Source organism: Magallana gigas, chromosome 7 (assembly GCF_963853765.1).
Source record: "Magallana gigas chromosome 7, xbMagGiga1.1, whole genome shotgun sequence".
NCBI classification, from domain to species: domain Eukaryota; kingdom Metazoa; phylum Mollusca; class Bivalvia; order Ostreida; family Ostreidae; genus Magallana; species Magallana gigas.
The window spans coordinates 33887139-33907352 of NC_088859.1; the positions used below are offsets into that span (position 1 = coordinate 33887139).

Here is a 20214-nt window from a genome sequence, read left to right on the forward strand (position 1 = left end):
AACGACTACGGACGTTATATTTTGGTTTTCGTGTTTATTGAAAATTAATTCTGCTATTACTATACATAAGCGCACGTGCATGGACTCGACATTTTTGGCTGACACACACTCTGAAAAAAAGCATCCTAATAGACCAACCAAACGTCCAGGCGATCATTTACGGCTTGAAAACAGAACATTGAATGTTTAAAAATTAGCATTAGGCCACATTTTGAATATAATATTTTCGCCAATATGTAGAGATATCATTCTTGAAAAATATCATTGCATTTTTATTTTATTTAATTAATCATTTTGACTGCTAGTATTATTTCGAATATATTGAATCTACAACCTACGGCGCATGTTACTGCAAATTGCAAACAAACATTATTTAGCAAAAGATGATCTATGAATTTTTAAAATGGTGTCATTATGGTGTTGAATGGTGTTGAATTTCATGTGAATTTTTTTTCATTTGTTACGATCATTTAAATTCGATCACATATATATACTGGTAAAACATTACTGAATAAATGAAAAATATTAAACGCGCAATGTGAATACACGATTTCCACAGCTCACGTAAAGAATTTTCAGCTAACATTTTTTTCTGTTGAAAGTTATGTGGCTGTGTTTGTTTTGTTGATTTTTGAAAAACGATATTTCATAAACTATATGAATAACAACAAGGATATTGAAATTAATACCTTGGAATTCAGTTCTTGTTACAGTGAAGGGTCTATGCATAAATGATGATGTTTAGAAATATGTATCATATATCTATAATTAAATCATCGGGAATATTTGATGGCAAGAATGAAAAAAAAAACTTGATATCAGTTTTCAAATAGGCCTATTGATTTATTTTGGGGTAGCAATCGATAAACAAATACACATGCGCGGATCTAGAGGGGGGGTCGGGGGGGTCCCGACCCCCCTGGAAAATGAAAATTTATTAAATTTACATAGTAAAATTATCGCGAAAATATGCCTCGGACCCCCCCCCCCCCCCCCCTGGCAAACACAATTATCCTTCGGACCCCCCCCCCCCCCCCCCTGGAAAAATTTTCTGGATCCGCGCATGAATACACGTTATATAGTTTGTTACGTGCTAAAAACAAAAATTACAAAATGTTATATGGTAAACGTACATGCATGAAGATTTTATATATATAAAAATAAATTGTTTATTTTTTCAAAAGCAAAACATATCATAAAAAATACAAAACAGTGGTTCAATACATTCTTAAACCCGCATTGTTCTCAAGTCATTGTGCGGATGCAGAAAAATTTCAATGTGAATTTAGTACGTTTTAAATTTTGCAGAGGGTGGGGGTTTTTCAATTCTTTATTCGCTCAAGACCAGTTCACTGGTATTTGAGGTTCAAAATCAGTATATACAAATGTACACCGATTTCAGAGCCCCTCCCCATACATGTAGATCCGCGCATGAATCAGTGTGTATAAACTGGTTCTTGTAAAAAAATATCGCCTGATAAAGGGAACCAATCAAGCATGGCTACGAAGCGTGTATCGGATGTTCAAAGTTCAGCAGAGATGGCTAGCGAAAAGAAGCAGAAGCAAGTTAGAGTGTGGGTCGATGGATGGTGAGTGTGACTGCCATGAATTGAACAATCAATTTGTTTTTTCTTTTCTGATTACGCTTTTGCACGTTTTCTCAAAATGATTGTGCAGTTACCGTGTACCTTACTCAGTTACTCGATTATAAAAATTGTTTTTGAAATTATATTTTTGTGTAATACAAAATGTACACAAGAGCATGATGAAAATTGATTTCTTGCAATGATATTTAATCTGTTTCGATGCATCTTTGTTATTTGAATTGAATGTCCTTCGAATTTAGTTTATCGATTTTTGTGTTTCATACATGATTGTGTGTTACTCGACAGATGACAGCAGGCAGGAAATTCACCGGCAAGTTTTTTTTTAATAAAGATATATTTTGTTTCACTATATTTTGTAACCCCCTGTTATTTTTTTTTACAGTTTTGATATGGTTCACTTTGGCCATGCAAATGCCATTAGACAGGTAATGTATACATCTCTCTCTCTCTCTCTCTCTCTCTCAGTAATGAAATTTAACATATTATACAGTGATATATTATCATGTTAATTGTTTTATTAACTGTATAATTTAGGCGAGGCAAATGGGAGATTATCTGATAGTTGGAGTGCATTCAGATGGTATGTATTACATGTATTCAAAACTCTATATAAAATTTTATTACTACGAAACTCGAATAAAATGAACTCTGATATAGCGAATTTATGGCTATAACAAATTCTTATTCATGTTACAGCAAAATTCTTATATAATCCTTTAGAAAGTTGCGGTACATACTGACTATAATGAATTTACAGCTTTAACAAAGTAATTTTAACCCCCGCTGGCAAACCTTTAGCATATTTTATCATCCATATACCAAATTTTTTCACTTACAAATTTCATTGAAGACTTCATATGATGCATATCTTAAATATTCAAATTAAAAAATAACACAGTGTATTAATCATTAAAAAAACTTATGAAAATGTTATGTTAGTATTATGATTTGTATATGCGTTAATCTTGATTTTATAAATTATGATAGTTTGAAGTACTTTCAGCTGATTTTTTTAAAATGATTCGCTATAAGATTTTATACAAATTCACTATAAACGTATAACGAATTTTGGTTATTGCAAATATTTTTCTACGGTCCTATGAAATTCACTATGAACGAGTGTTGCTGTAAATCTTTTATTCTAAACTGTTCATCAATATTTATGCAAAAGTAAAGATGAAAAATGCTTTGAATGTTTTAACGTCATACAAGTTAGAGTTAATGTAAAACAACAACAAAAATATGACAATACAGTGGCAAAGGAAGTTTGTGAATGTATGATAAAATAACATTTTATTGGTGAGAGTTATTATATAATGTTGTCAACTATAATCAAATTAATGCTCTATAGTAAACATTGCACTGGTTTGATGATTGTTGTGCTGTTCATTATTAATCCATATGTATTAAATTATGTATATTTGATTCACAGAGGAGATATCCAAGCACAAGGGTCCCCCAGTTTACAATGAACAAGAAAGATACAAGATGGTTCGAGCCATAAAGTGGGTAGATGAGGTATATATACAAAATTATGGAGACTGTTTGCCCTAATTATGATAATTTATATCATTAAGATCCATATTATTGAGACCCAGCATATGTTATTGTTCGGTAGGATATTGACAAACTCTTTTGTTGTCTAATTATCTTGCATATGTTACAGCTAGACCTTATTATTTTTATTAAAAGAATTATCCATCACGTGTAGAGCTTCAAAACTCAAGAGTCTTGCAAATATTTAAAATAAAACTTCAATTAGTTACAATGTTTTACTTCTTTTTGAGCATATTTATGCTTATTTAATATTCATCAGTTCTTATTTTGATATCCAGTTCATCATTTGCAGAAATCATGATTTTTCCTAAATATGAAAAATAAACCAAATAAATCTATGTTGACAGGTTGTAGAGGACGCACCTTATGTCACCACATTAGAAACACTGGAGAAATATAACTGTGATTTCTGTGTTCATGGAGGTATGTTGATTGTTTACTCATGTATTAGTTTTATGTGGTGCTTTTGAAATAAATGATAAAATCAAGAATAATTCTTTAAATTTTTTCTTTTGTTAAATTGTTAGCTAACATGGATTATAGCACAATGTATAAAAGCATTGACTACAAATTTGTAAGTCTTACTTGAGTTCAAATCCCACTGGGGTTTTTACATTTTTTAACCTCTCCAAAAATTTTCAAAACATTTTTTTTGGTCAAATATTGACAAATTTGACTAAACCAGTGAAAGTCTTTTTAATATTAAAATGTACTTTCATCCAAATGGTATTGTTTGAAATTGGTCTAATGTTCTCAGAAAGGCAGGTGCAAACTACAATATACAAATGATTTTTTACTGAAATGAAAATATCTTAAAATGATCAGATGTAATGGGGGATAATGATTCTTGTCATACAGACTTTCAACATCTGTTTTGTTTTAGATGACATCACAGTGACAGCTGATGGAACCGATACTTACCATCTGGTAAAAGCAGCAGGAAAGTACAAGTATGTCTTCATTTATCTTTCTTAAGTGAAATTGAAAAATGTCCACACCTTCTGTTGATTGTTCATGGGCGTGTGGATAACAGATGGCTAGCAAGAAATACTTCCATACAAAATCTCTTTTTTAAGCATATAGGAAATCAAAAGTGTTTTTGGCTGTCAAATCAGATCAATCAGAATTAATTATAGCTTCCCTAGTATAGATGTAGTTTTATATTAAAAAAAAAAAAGAATTTTCTTGTTAGATTATATTTCATATTGATCCAGTTTTACCAAAAAAAGAAACTTCAATGGGGCTCCTTCAATTGTGTAGAATGTAAAACGCTATTTAATAAAAAGTTTACAATATTTTCATTATTGTTTCTAACTTTTGTAGAGAATGCAAGAGAACAGCAGGAGTATCAACTACTGATCTTGTAGGAAGGTACATTCTTTATTAGAAATTTTTGATATGGGAAAAGATTTTAAAATCATAGTTACTGTAAATTTAATATTAAAAAAGATATTTTTATCTAATGATTGAAACTGATTAGATTGTTATACAATAATGTTTATACATGCCATATATCCCAAATTTTGTGTGATTCTCGCAATTTGACATCATAAAAAATACGAATGACGTATAAAGTTTTCAATGGACTACTGTAGGATGTTACTGGTGACCAAATCACACCATGAAAGAGACGAAGAGAAGGCTGTGGACAAGAACCAAGCCGGAGACATTGGATCAGTAAGTAAACCTCTCGGCTTATGTATGTTCAGTTTGGTTTTCCCAATGGACAGTATGAGTACTTTCTTGTTAAAATATCATCTATGTATATGGAAAGAAGATTTTGTTATATATGTGTAATTTGCTTTGCTAATGCACATGTTAAAGAACATATTCTTTTGTACCAAAAAAATATTTAGATATTTTATACAAGTATTAAAGCATTTTATATGAACCACATCAGCGCCAGCTTTGCTAGAGCCAAAAAAAATTATGTCAATCATGTGAAAAAAAATACTGAATTGTCTCAGTAAAAAGTTTTTGAATTTCACCCATCATGCATGGACATATATATAAACTCAAAAAACATTTCTTTATTCTATTTAGAGAAAAAAAAACAATTTATTTAAATAAGAATATAATAGCTATAGCTATATAAAATACTGGAAAACTTTTTTAGTGCAAACATGGATGTAGAAAAAATTGCTGATGTTTAGCAAAATATTGTTGGAGCCTTAGCAACATTCTTAACAACTCCCTTTTATGTACTACTGGTGATCTACCAGGACTACTGTCAACACATAACAACTGTTTTTATTATACTTTCATGTTAAATACTGAAATCTGATCAGTTGGTAATCCGTTCTATTACCCTCAGCGTTAGCAACGCACTTGGCAACGGGTAACACAACGAATTGTTACATGCGCGTATTTTATGTGTGTACGGTTCGCCGTAGAATTCACTTCATTTGTGTAAAAAAGCAGTAAAATTTTCTTTAAAATTAAGACATTCAGTATAATAAAATAAATAGTGTCTGTTTGGGAGGGTAACTGTTGAAATTGACACCCCTCGAAAACCATTGTCAACCGATGTCTCGGGGTGTCAATTTCAACAGTTACCCTCCCAAACAGGCACATTTTATATAGTGTGAATATTGTCATTTATTTTTGACAATTAAGAAAATAAAAACAGACTAAAGGGGAGGTCTTGTAGTGAAGTCATTCGATACTGGATGTAGGATCAAATAAAGTAAGAAATGTGACCTCTCCTGTGCAAAACCAAAATGTGTAAATTATAGACAGCATATTCATACAACAAAATATTAATAAAAACAATACATGTTTGCTAATTTAAATAAAATGGTATCATTAAAACAAATAGATATAACCAATTTAATAAATTTTTGTCTCTGAAATGTTAAGAATATTAAAGTTTCCTTAATCCCTATATCTATTTAACAATTTTATTATAAACTTGATAAACACAACAAATAAAGTAAAGTTAATCTACAGATCCCTAGGCCTTTGCTATAAGTGAGTTAATTTTACTGTAAGTTTGTTTTAATTATAATTTAACAGGTATTTGATAATACAATGTAAAGAAAGGGAGGGTAATTACTACATGTACATGTATTTTTTATAATAATGCTTTATTTTCTTATATATTGTCTTTTAGGGAATGGTAACGTTGACTATTTTATTTTTTAATGCCTTTTAACTTTCATAATACACATGTATGAAATCAGTGCAACTTTCAAAAATTACCATACATAAATATATGAGTATATACACATTGATGCTGCATTTAAATGTTTCAGCAATTTTAATACATGTATCTTAAAATCCGAATCTTTTTTTTTTTTTCTTTGGGGAGGGGGGTAGTTACTTATCTTTAATACAATACCCATTAATAGGCATGTCTGTGGTCATTGAGAACTGAGTTAAACCCCCTTGTCTTTCCTTAATGAGAGAAAGCACTGGTTTTGTGCAAATACTTCTACTTTGTTTGAATCATATTGATTTGTGGGGCTTATGTACATGTGTAGTAAAAAAAAAATCATTGTTTTATGTGGCTAGAATTTTTATCAATAACCTACCCAATTAAAATAATAACTTCAGTGTACATAATAGATGCTAAATTTAAGTTTAAATCCGTAGGTAAAATGTATCCATGAATTAAATGAACATTTTTAACCACTGCAAACAATGATTTCACAGTAGTTTTAAACCAGATGGTGCACAACTATCCTTCATTTCATATAACTTGCACGCTCGTTTTATTCAAAATAATAGGTTGATACAGACATGTACTATGTACACATGTGGATTTATATATGGAAATGAATATGATAGCCCAATTACCAGGGACAGCATTGTTTCACATTTTTTTTTCTGTTCAAATTTTTATTGATCAGGGTTGTTCAAGTTAGAAAATCCATCAGGAGATCAATATCTTGTGTTGGTTTCCTTCCCTAATTAATGCATTGTTAATTAATTTTTAAGCTAGAGCAAGGTTTTAAATTGAATACATTTTCTTGCTAGCAATATTGAAAATTAAAAATTGTCATCTCATAAAGTTTCAAATTGTATATATACATATGTGCTTGTATGGTAGTTTCATAACTGAGTTGTATATGCTTGTGTATTCATGTAGAAATTTGATTTTTAAAGATACTTAATTTGATATTCTACTTTGTATGCATTTTATGCATTTGATAGTTTGTTTCTTTTGCTTTTTACTTTTTTTTGGAGGGGTGGTAGAGGTTGGCCCAGTCTGAATATTTTGTACCTCTCCTGAATAAATTAATTACGGTAAAACGGAGTTCATGACATTAAACTAGACAACATTGAGATGGTGACCTTGCATCTCAAAAGGCCCCGCTTCAATAATGGACAGTAGGATAAAAATAATTTCAGAGAATTTTACTTTGACCTTGACCTTTAACTTAGAAATGTTCCAGCTGCTAAAGAACCAAATCAATCTCATAACTCCTTACATACAAGCAATTTTGACCAATCTGCACAAGATCAAGCAAATGGGAAATAATCTACGGTCTAAAAACTGATTATAATGAAATCCGCCATTAACCAAAAAGCTCTGTTTAAGAAAAGTATTCGCTGAAAAGGGCTGGATAGTGGAGAGGATATATATGCTCCAAAGGATTTTTCATCTTCGCTAGCCAAGGATTTTGGTCCACTCTACTCCCCATAAACCCTTGGCAGATCTCATTACGAAAACTCGGTGATGCGGTGGCGCTATCTATCTTGAGTTGTGCCCCTTGCATATTTACATTGTAATCAAATAAAACAATGGTTAATATACACGCTACAGCATAAATACAACTTGAAAAACGTGGACTAGCCAGAATCGGAACATAATTAACAATGCTATCAAATAGGAAAGAAGATATAACCTAGAGAAAGCAAGGAATGTTTTATTTATAGTGTTTGTAGGGACCTGTACCAGGCGTGAGAAAGTCACTAATATATGAAAGCATTCATGCAATAAAACCAGGTATCGTCATGAATTCTGTGGATAATAATTACTTAAAATACAGCTCATTGAACATTTAAAAGAAATAACCATAAGCATAAGGGATATATTAACGGGATAGGCAACTTCTACATTCGCCAGATTTACTTCCCATACTATCACGAAAGCCTTGCATGACAACTTTGTAAATCTCTGTTCAATCCCTTGCAGTCAAATATATTGTTGTTTTTTTAAGTGATCCAGTTAGACCATCGTTAGAAAGACACTGTACTCGAGCACTTGTGCCTCTATTTGTTAAAAGCACCACTTGTTTTTCCAAAGATCACACGTGACACTTGACCTATAAATATCAATCAAGGTCACTGCATACCCTTTGATCAAAGGCACCATGTGGGTGAAGTATGTGGGAGAAGTATGAGACAGATTAGGCAAAGGGAGAGAAGATATTCTCTGGACAAGGATTTTTCATACACAACATTATTTTGTTATGACCTTCACATATGACCTTAAAAATTGGTTTAAGGTCCCTACACACCCTTTATTCAAAAGCTCTGTTTATGTGAAGTATTAGCCAACTAGGGCTAAGAAGAAAGTATATATGCTCTGAAAAAAAGGATTTTCACATGGTCTGACCTACAAATGTCATTCAAGGTCACTGCACACCTTTTAACAATAGAGTGAGTATGAGCCAGATTGGACCAAGTGGAGAAGAGATATGACACTTTCTTCAATCAGCTGTCGCTTGCCAAATTTATTCATGCACTCTCATTGGTTAATTTTGTTGATCAAGATAACTCGTATTTTAGAGGGATATTCAAACGATGAGTGAAGAAGTTCTTATAACATTGTGAGTATATATGTGTTCATTTTCATATCTATGTAGAACCATTTTAAGAAGACCTGGGACATTCAGTAGGATGTGACTGTATTTCTTGCATCAAAGCAAGTTTTAATATCATTTGAATATCCCTCTAAAATAAGAGTTTGTATACATGTTATCTTGATCATGCAACATTAAATTGGCCAATGAGAGCACAACAGATGATCGAAGAAAGTGTCACTGGAGCGCGTAAAAACTTCTAAAATTGTTGCTGATGTTTAAATTTTGCAGGACTGGTATTTCTAAAAACTATGGTCCTTTACTGATATATTGAAACCTAAGAGTGCAAGGTTTAACATCCGAGAAAAATTAATATGTGGTAATCGAAATCGGGAGTTAGCAATTTTTTTTTTTTGAGTTTTCATTCCTCCCTTGTGTATTTTATTGTATAGCTATTGTGGTAGATATAAAAAAGTGAAAAACTTTGTGACCACCTGTGGTATACTCCCAAAAATGTAGATCAATTATATCAGGGACAGACATACATGTACATCCCAGATTATATGCATAGTATGTTAATTGCTTCTTAAGATACCCCCAGTACAAGTACTTAATTTTGTTTTGCTTGATGATTAAAGTTTTGGCATCTTTCATTGATCTTCTGTGTGCATTTGTTATAATGCTTGTAATAATTCACATAATACAAGTCATGTGTCTTATTTAATCAGATCGAGTTATTTAATGTAGAAACTTGGATTACCCCAGTGGTGTTCCGAGTTTAAAAAGATTCAGAAGGAAAATAGAATGCCACCATTGAATAGTTATGATGACCATTCACAATGGGCAGATAACTCAATAACTATTTCACAGTTAGATAGGGTATTATGTTCATTCATTGTAATTTTACATAGAAAATAATAGCAGAGGTACAAATGTACTATAAAACAAAATATGACTCCCATGGGTACAAAAAGTTAGAAAATGAGATAATGTGATCTGATATCATGATGTTGATTTATTTACATTATTGGTTTTCCCTTCTCAGGGTAGCACTGCCTCGAGTCCCTGGACTGGTGTGTCACAATTCCTCCCAACCTCCAACAAGATCATCCAGTTCTCCTCCGGAAAGGAACCCAAACCTGGCGACAAAATTGTCTATGTGGCAGGGGCTTATGATCTCTTCCATATCCTTTTATTAATGAATGGGTTTATTTAAAACTGAAGACTTTTGTGAAATCATTATATTTTGGGATTTTGGGATAAAGACAATCAATTTATATTACCGGTAATCAGAAGTTCATGAAGTTGATAAATTAATGAAGTTAATGTACGTTGCAACCTTAACTCATTGTATACATCTAGGACATTTAGATTTTCTAGAAAAGGCCAAAGCAGAGGGGGACTTTGTGATAGTTGGACTACATACGGACCCTGTAAGTAACATTCATTCAATTTATAACTGTAACAGTTGATACTTGATATTAATTTAATATCATTTGGCAACCTTATAATTAAAGGAAACCTCAAAAAGTGATTGATTTTGAGGAATAAAATGCCTATATGTATTGATTAATGGTTGAATAATAATTTTGACAGTATACAGTTTTGCATGTAAATTTATTACTGTTTTCTTCTCTCGAAGGCTGTAAACAGATATAAAGGCTCGAACTACCCAATCATGAACTTGCATGAAAGAACGCTAAGTGTGTTAGCTTGTAGGGTGAGTCTAAGTACAGAGTATACTGTAAACCAACTTATATTCGTGTGCGAGAAATTCTCGCAAGGTTAGCGAGAGCCTTGTTGTCACGAATATTTCTCGCCGCAAACCAATCCTTTGTCTATAGTTTTTATAACAATACAAGTCTGGATAAGGCTTGGTCGTGAACATTAGTAGTCGCGAACCAGCTTATCGGCAGTTGATTGTGAAATAAAGTCGCCGCGAATAAAAATTGGTTTACAGTAGTTCCAATTTCTTACAAATAAAAGGTGTGGGATTTGTAAGAAATATTCAGTAAAACCTCTGCTTGCATATCTGGACTAACATGTTCTATTTACAGTACGTGTCAGAGGTTGTTATTGGGGCTCCTTATGCAGTGACAGCTGATCTCATGGACCACTTTAAGGTGACTTTTCACAGATATTCCATTTTCAAAGAATGTTTTTTTGCCACATGAATATATGAAAGAGAAAATGTTTCTGAAAGAAGAATATAGCTCATTTATTAATTGTAATAGGTACATTTTAGTCTGACTGAAAAAAATAGATTGAAAAATAGAATCCAGTTGTGCTTTTTTGCTCTTAAATAAAAGTGACAGGTATTATATACAGGTTGATGTCGTCTGCCATGGACAAACTCCCATCATGCCCGATGTTGACGGTGCTGATCCTTATGCTGTATGTACATTGTACATTGTATTTTATATTTCTAATTCTACTGACAGTGGTTGTTGTAGTGCCAACCTGTTATTATCATTTTTGAGGGGTTTTTCATCTTTATTTAGGAGCCAAAAAAGAGAAACAAATTCAAGCTGTTGGACAGTGGATGTGAACTGACAACACAGATGATCATAGAGAGAATCATTTCTCATAGGTACGAAATTGTTGATCATAAAACACCCATTTAGGCTCATTTTACAGCATAGAAACTGATTTTGATAATACGTGTACCAAGTTATTATTTGTTGAAAATTGCTGCTATGAAATAGAAGATCTTCTATTTCTATCAATAAAACATCTTGTGTCATTTGATTAGTATCAATGCAGGGATGGTACTCATGACAGCTTGTTATCTCCATTGGTTAACTTTGACACATTCGCACAAAAATGGTTTAAATCTAATCGTATTGATTGATATCATACAGGTTAACATACGAGTCCCGCAACAAAAAGAAGCAGGACAAAGAACTGAAGATTCTTGCCATGTTGGAAAGAGAAAACAGTGGATAAAAGCCATAAAGGAAAAGTGCTCAAGACTATTTTCTTGACTGAATTTAATATGTAGATTAGAGACAGCAGACCTATCATTTTACTAAATCAACGGGGTCCTTTTCTGTACTTAGAACTTTTTAAATAGATATTGTATACTGGTAATGATGTTAAGGCATGGTAGATTGTAAGACAGTTTGATTTTGTTTGTTTAATAGTTTAGATGTCTCAAGCTTCAGGGGTGTGCAATTACAAAATTTGGCCACTAGCCCAGGGGCTAGTGGGAGTACCAAAGTTACTAGCCCAAGATTCAAAGTTACTAGCCAGACTATTTCGGACATGTCAACATTTCATTTTATAAAAAACCCTGTATGATACTAGTATATAATTATTAATATACGAAATATTTATTACTTGCATGTTTTCTGTGGTAGACTAGTTCAAAAATATTCAACTTCATTGATTTCTCACATTTTAGCTACACAATTGGTTTGGGTACCGTTTATATAATAAAACCCAAACGTAACATTGTGAATGTGAACAGACTCTATAAAATCACTGCAACTATCTATGTGTGCATGCATTTTATCCTGTTTAATTTCCATTTACAAAATACAACTATGCAATTAATTAAGTAATGGTAAATTTTAATTTAAAATAATGGAAAATGCACAAATAATAATATGCAAAATATGAATTTTTTTTTAATTCACCAAGCAGGTCACTTTAAAATGTGTTCATGAGAATAGTTAGTGCAGAAATTTATAATATCTCTGTAATGCATCTCTCTCTCTCTCTCTCTCTCTCTCTGTAAAAAAAAAATTATATTTAAAAAAGCCAATGAATACATATTAAAGAAAAAGGAATCATTTTACAGTGATGTCACTTGAAACAGCTGCACAGGTAACTACGGAAGCCATGTGCAGTGAGGCGTGATTATCTCGTCTGGCCACTGGTGAGGTCAACACTGTCGGTAAAACTTCAAAGTGTGAAACTTACAGCAGAGTGTTTAAGAAATTTTTAGGCTATCATGACTTAAAAGGAGCAGATATCATGCCTCTGTGATAACAATGACGATACACTTTTCCTACTAGGACACTGCAAATTTACCGGCATATTTTGCCAACTCTGGTTATGATTTACTAGCCCGACGGGCTACCACAGTTAATGTTTTTGCTAGCCCGACCTCTAAAATCGGTAGCCCCGGGCGTCGGGCGATGGTAATTGCACACCCCTGAAGCTTTTTGACACCCGACATCAGTAAGTGTAGAATATTGATGCATATATTAATAAACATGCCCTATCTAGTAGTTTTATGCTGCTATTGGTTCATCCCATTTATTAGGAAGATGAACTCAAATAATGCTGATCAAACAAAAGAAACCACATGTACATGTATGACTTAGCAGCTTTGGATTTTATTTCACTATTTTGAAAACCAACTCAGTTTTTATTTCCTATTCTGTGATCAATGTTATTATTTATTGCACTTGTTTATATAGTATAAACACTTATTGTTAGGTTTTACTTAACAAATAAGAACACAACTTCATATTGAAGTAAGTTTATATATGATTTCCTTTGTTTTCTCTCTGTGAGAAAGTTTCTACGTCAATTGAGATTTTAGAAAGAATACTACAATAGCCTGAGAACAAACATCCTTGCTGTAATAATCTCAGACTGTTCTTTTCTGTTGATATTTCACATACATGTAATTGAGACTACAAATTTTGAGTCATATGTATTTGCATTCTCTAAGAGAAATATTATAGTTAGCAAAGATATGGCAGTGCAATTATATGTTATAGTAAATGTTAGTATTTATCTAATATGTGTGTTTTACAGGATTATGTTATTTTTATTTAACATTTTTATCAAATTTCTTATACTTGTGTGCTGCTGTGTAAAATTTTTATTCTGCTTGACAGGAGAGCTTGTGATACATACTATATATATTTGTAAATTTTTTTTTTTGCGTTTAAATACATGTTGTTTCAATGTCTCTGTGAAATCCGGATTCTTAGCATTACATTAGCATGTGCATCTATGGTGGGAAAAGTTTTTATTGCATTTTCCTTATGTGTATTTGCTTTACCTTAATTTCTAGCATTCTTGGAAAAGCATTATTGCTATGGCTTTAAAATGTCTGTTTATCGAGCTCATTTACACATGAAGTCAAATTAAATAGAGTCACAAAGTAATATTTAATATTATCTTCAAAGAAAGTGTATTGTCTCATTTATCTTCACTTATTTTGACAACATTCGATCATTCCATTGGGTAAATGTATTTTGACAATCCTTGCATAATACTGAAATAAATTTTGGGTAAAAAGCAACTTTGTTTTCTTATATATGTAAGAAATTTTCATAATGAACATGTAGGGCTAAAGTGCAATCAGTTATGGTAGTTTGTGACAATGGAAGTGGTCTTGTAAGACATAGAAACCTTCTGTCAAGTTGGTACACAATATATGTGTATTTATATATGTGCCTGTATTTGCAGCAAGCTAATGCATGTACCAGGTACATGTATACAAATTTGTGCAGTTAATTAAGAAGGGAGAAATTGCAAATTATCAGGTCAAAGTAAAGTTTTATTTTGAGAGCGGTCGAATCAGGGATCTATTCAGCGAAGTCAACTCTCACAAAAATTAACATAGTACGGATAGGGTATCTTGGCAAGTGCTTGTGAGCACTAGGGCCGGCTAAGCTTATCAATAATTTTACTCCTCACCACTCATAAAAGATTGAAAGAGGAAGGGGTGTTCAAATTATGGTTAATACCTGGTACCCCCTCTTTCAATGGAGGTAAAAATGTTACACTTTTATAGCAGATAATATGTTGCAGCAAAGTTGTAATCATAAGCTGATAAGGAAAAAGATGTATATTAATATGAGAATATTTAGAAGCTGGGTTTCAGTACTTTACATGAGAGTCAAAACATACTTTAACATCAATGTCTCATCGTGCATTATTTAATTGCATGTACCCTTAGTATAGGAAAATGTACAATGTTTCAGATGGTGAAAGTTTGAACAATCATCCAGTGATTCAGATATGCTCTAAATCACTAATAATAAGAAATGCAGTCCTAGCTGCTACTTTGTAACACAAATGCCTTTTTAAAAATACAGTCATGTATTGCTGTGTACTGGGAAATATTTGCCCCCATTTTATTTTGCTCCTTTTGCCTTTGTTGTCAGTGGGCGAATTTAAACTGGGCAAATGCCAGTATCTCAGATTTATTCTCTTTAAACACCACTATGTCTGGGCAAATTCAAAACGAGGTGAAACTGTTTGCTAGTGAAGAAGGGCGAAAATAACCCTGTATACAGTAAATGGTTAAAGCATTTGAAGTGCTAAATTCCAAGCTATGATCAATTTGCATCAAGCCAATAACATGTAAACTTATGCGAAAAATATCCTTCATTTCCTTATTAAGAAATTGGAGACAAAGAAAATTTACATATTGATTGATTTATTATTATAAGTTCACATATCACTTCAAGATACATGTAATAATGCTGTTACTTGCATCTCTATGAAATAGTCCCACTTGTCACATGTAATACAGTAGCATCCATTCATATAATGAAGATAAAATGCACAATATACATGTATGTCCAAAACATTGCAGATAATGGATTTATATTCTCTCTGATAACCAGATTGCTCCTATGCACCCAACCTTGATCACTTGTGAAAGAGCATCATACATAGGTGCCTGAAAGATGAAACATAAACTTTAAGAGTTTTAAACATTTAATTCAAAATGCAGTTCAGTACCATTTCTAAACTAGATATTATTGAGATGGTGACTATCTATCTTTAAAAAGGACATTATAGTTTAAAAAAAACAATTTAGGGAACTTTGCTTTGACCATAACCTCTGAATCAGAAATTTTGTTTAAGATCACTGCACATCCTTTATCAAAGACTGATGGATCACAGGGAGGAAAATTGGGTCTTGACAAGAATTTTACAGAGGTCTGCTCTGACCTTGACATTAATCATAGGAAACTGCAAGTCATCTCCTACAAGCAGTCTTTAGGTAAACTCTGAGCAATGTTGAGCCAATGGGAGAGAAAATATCCTACCAACAAGGATTATCCAAGGAGATCTTCTAAATATAGATCTAAAACCTTGGTCCAACATCACTTCAAACCTATTAACTACAGGCAGTCTTTTAGTAAAGTTTGAGTAAGGCTGGGCCAAATTTAAAGAAATTATGATCCAACACTAGATCTCAAAGACGTCTGCAATGACCTTTGAAATGTATTTCTTAGCCTTTACCCACAAGTGCTTTTTTTTATTAAGTAGATAGAGGTAAGGGGGGAGAATATAGGCAAAGATTTTTTATAGAGGTCTGATATGGCCTTGAACTTTAACATAGAAGCTTTGTTCAAGGTCTCTGCACAGCCTTCACCCAAAGGCACTGTGTGAGTGAATTAATAAGTATGAGCCAGATTGGGCCATGGAGGGAGATATATGCTCTTGAAAGACGGATTTTACATATATACATGTATATTTACATTCTCTTTCTTTCCCTCTATTAAATTGCATTGATTGATTTGAGCGATATTTACACATAACACAGAAGACCCAATCACCAAATCTGGTGCGTATGAATACATTCAGTATTCCATCAGTATTTCTCGAAGAACATAACCGACTTCAAACCGAATCACGACCTGATATTATACTTACGCTGATTAAAGGGACTTGGACACGATTTGAGATCAAAAATTTTATTTTTATTTTTTATGTATAAAATGGTTTACTGGAACATTTTAAATGATTGACCAAAATATTAAATGTTAAAGTCAAGTTACAAGCTAGATACAAAGGTAAGAATTGATAGTTATGTAAACAAAGCTCGAGTCTTATAGATGTTTACAAAAAATGTAATGTAGAATTTTACCATTTCTTAGACAAAATGACATGTAAAAAACAATTTAAACTAATTCAATATCTTCATGAATACTATTATCAACAAAAGAAAGATACATTTGATTGAAACTTACACCAATACAACACATATGTAAAAATGACTACATTCGAGCTTTGTTTACAAAACAAAGAATTATGAACTCTGTATCTTGCTTATAACTTGATATTTGAGTTTTAAATTTTGACAAAGTATTATAAACTTCTATATTTATCAGTATAAACATTGAAAATGGGAAAACAAAATTTGAAAATCTTAGGTCAAATCGTGTCCAAGTCCCTTTAATATATCATTGATGTAAATTTATTTTGACGGTTAAATGAATTCAATTGATTAACTTCTTAGTGTACCAAAAGTAAATTCATTAAATCACAGGAAGAAAAATAAAATTGTGTTATTAGAATTTAAAACGCTGTGCACTTTTTTTGTCAGCATAATTCGGCTGTTCCAATGGCTCTTCCGTTAATTTCACATTACTTGTTGAATAAGTCAGAGCTTTTTAAAAACAAGCATATTTGCGGGAAGGAAATAAATGTTTAAAAACATAAATATAAGCGCGCGTTATTCAATTTGTATGCACACACCGTTGCAGTTATGAGACCACATCTTTCAAAAAATAATGATTCAATGATGTATAATTTCATATACAAAGGTCTTTATGCTGACAAAATTTTTGTCCCTCTCCTTTCTTTGATGAGTACTGTATTTGATTTTGTGGGTCACTTAATGATTTCCACAAGGTTGTGGTTCAACAACTAATAGATAGCTCACTTAAGATAGAAAATATCTTCATAATTTCTTTTCGTAGCTCAATAGGCAACTCACCTTTTCTGCATCATGTTCTAACCCTGTATCGTGGTGATGTAGCTCATCATCTCGAAACTTGCTCAATTTCTGTAATTTAGGAAGTAAAAGCTAGATATATTTTTAAATAGACCATGAATATAAAGATTAAAGGTCCAGTACTGGTAATTGTCATGTAACTTTTTTTATGATATACTTTTTATACAGACAATAAACCAAGTATTATATATATGTGAGTGAAGAATATCTCAAGAGATTCATGAGCATGCAACCTTTGCTCTAACTAGGATTTTGTCATCGAGAATTATAACAGTTTAGCTTTCCACTAGTCATTCAAAGCAAAATTTGATTAATAAAACTTTGTTTTCAGTCTATGATATGTACTGTAAACCAACTTTTATTCGCGTGCAAGTAATTTCAGCGAGGTTTGCGAGAGCCTCGTCGTCGCGAATACTTCTTGCTGCGAACGTATGGTTTTTACAACAACACGGGACTAGATAAGGCTTGGTCACGAAAAGAAGTCATCGCGAACCACTTTATCAGAAGTGAATTGTGAAATAAAGTTGTCGCGAATAAAAGTAGTTTACAGTATATGGTAGTTACAATATGAACTATTTGATTTAGATTTTTGTTTTCAATAACTGCATAAAAAATGTCAGAAAATTTGAAGAAATGGGCTTTAAACTAAAGTTGTTGTATAGAGCATCAATAAAAACCTCAAAATCCTCAAACAATATTACAAAGAATCTTTGCCATCCTTTTCTAATAAAAATTTCAGATTGCATCAAAAGTCTTTACTTTAACTTACTTTTATAAGTTCTTTGTGTTTTTCAGGGTCATCTTCCATCAGGTCCCGAATTTGACTGTAAAATAAAATTGGAAAAATTTAAACCATAAACCACAATTACAGTGAGCAAAGAAAGTACCTAACCTAATAAAAAATACATGCTTATAACTTTTCCTCCTCTACACATACCTGTGCATGCAAAGGTACAATACATTATAAAATTACTTCTATGTGACAAGCAGAACAAAGTTAATCCACAAGTGAAAAAACACCCAATGAATACCTTTGTATTTGACAATTCTAAACAGAAAGTTACCCATTTGCAGGTTTGATTATCAAAATTCAAATAGGATGTATTTGGGTGAGTAGTTGACTATTTATGTCTATTTTTATAATGGACAATGTAAGATTTGACTGGTACCTGTTATAATGTTCCCCAATGACTGACTCCACTGCCACTGTACAGGCCATAGCTCCTTCCTTCCCAAGCAAAGCTGTACCTGCTCCTACAAAATATCAAATCAATGTCCAGTTAGTTAATCTATTTATAGACATACATGTAATAAATGCCTGTAAGCATAACTTTACCTGCTTCTATGAAACATTTAATCAATCTTCAGAGAACTAATCTACATACAGACATACTTGTAATAAATCCAATGTCATGCAACAAAGACCTCCTAAATATTTGTACCTAAAGCAAATCCAGCAATGTTCCAAAGTGGTAGTAATGCTGTGGGCCTCACTCTCTTCTCTACAATCAGCTTGTTAAACGTCTCAAGATGTTCTTGTTCTTGCTCTTTCATTTCCTTTCAAAAAAAAAAATGTGGCGATACTTGTTCTGATTCAAAATACATAAACTTTTACTACATAATACTGCATGAAGGGAATATTGAGTATCTTTCTTTCAATGTCTACTGTAGTTTAACCCTTGAGCTTTGATATTGTAACTTGAAAATCCATTAAAGGTCCTCTACCAAGTATATACAAGTCTAATTCAATGGAAAAATAGTACTGCCAATATTGGCAGTTGCCAAAATAATATGGATAAGTCATTAAGAAAAGCAAACTGAAAGTTTCGATTCAGCCTTGGGTGATCGAAAATAGATTAGGGGCTAGTGTTAATTGACACTTCCCATAGTTCTAACTTCTACAATAACATACCTGTATAATGGGTCCTACAGGAGTATTGCCCAACACTGCAATTTGTCCAGCATAAATTCTATCAGCTCCCAGTTCTCCAGCTTGATCAACCCTAATTATGCGACTCAATAGTTTTCTTGTTTTTTCATCTTTTGCTCGCTGGCTGATGCGCCTTATGCTCATTTGACATATTAGAGGGAAAGACATTTCGTAATATTCAGATTTCTTTAAAGTTACAAAACACGTTTTCTGCGTTATGAAACTCAAACTGTCAATCAGAAATGGTTTGCGACAGGTTCATTTATCTATTACCTGTAAGCAAAAAAATTAATCATCAACACTTTTCATATATTTATAATGATGTTAACCTGCATCTCTTTATGATTAAGAATCTTATGCAACGATAGAAAAAAATGTTTCGAATTTTCTCGATGACATTTTGACCATATCGCGTGTAAACCGAAGTATTGCGACAAACATACATTATTTTATGCTTACATTAGATGACATGTCACCTTCCAGATTATTTATCCATGCTTTTTCAGTGAACTAAAGGTCACAGGCACTGCCAAACTTGAAACGCGTCTTCTGTCACGCACACAACTTATGTACTTTCGGTCTTGTGTCACAAAACCGAAAGTACGCAGGACCGCACAGAATATGTTAAACATAAAAAGATTCGGTATTTGA

The 20214-nt window shown here is 32.3% G+C and overlaps 2 protein-coding genes across 2 annotated transcripts; one reads left to right on the forward strand and one right to left on the reverse strand.

The window, feature by feature from the left end:
- Positions 1-1448: 1448 nt before the first annotated feature.
- On the forward strand, positions 1449-12073 carry LOC105319135 (ethanolamine-phosphate cytidylyltransferase). Its single transcript, XM_066066826.1, has 15 exons — positions 1449-1589; positions 1990-2032; positions 2142-2187; positions 3040-3125; positions 3512-3587; positions 4048-4114; positions 4488-4535; positions 4760-4841; positions 9960-10097; positions 10270-10347; positions 10557-10634; positions 10972-11037; positions 11243-11308; positions 11416-11504; positions 11776-12073. The coding sequence occupies exons 1-15, from the start codon at positions 1498-1500 to the stop codon at positions 11858-11860; spliced, it is 1140 nt and encodes a 379-aa protein (XP_065922898.1). The 5' UTR covers positions 1449-1497; the 3' UTR covers positions 11861-12073.
- A 3230-nt stretch (positions 12074-15303) lies between these two features.
- Positions 15304-20171, reverse strand: LOC105319133 (5-demethoxyubiquinone hydroxylase, mitochondrial). The gene is made up of 7 exons (XM_011416540.4): positions 20023-20171; positions 19546-19836; positions 19076-19190; positions 18803-18887; positions 18403-18457; positions 17616-17684; positions 15304-15566 (listed from the first exon to the last, which is right to left on the reverse strand). Exons 2-7 carry the CDS (start codon positions 19729-19731, stop codon positions 15489-15491), a joined length of 588 nt encoding a protein of 195 aa, XP_011414842.1. The 5' UTR covers positions 19732-19836; positions 20023-20171; the 3' UTR covers positions 15304-15488.
- Positions 20172-20214: the final 43 nt, after the last annotated feature.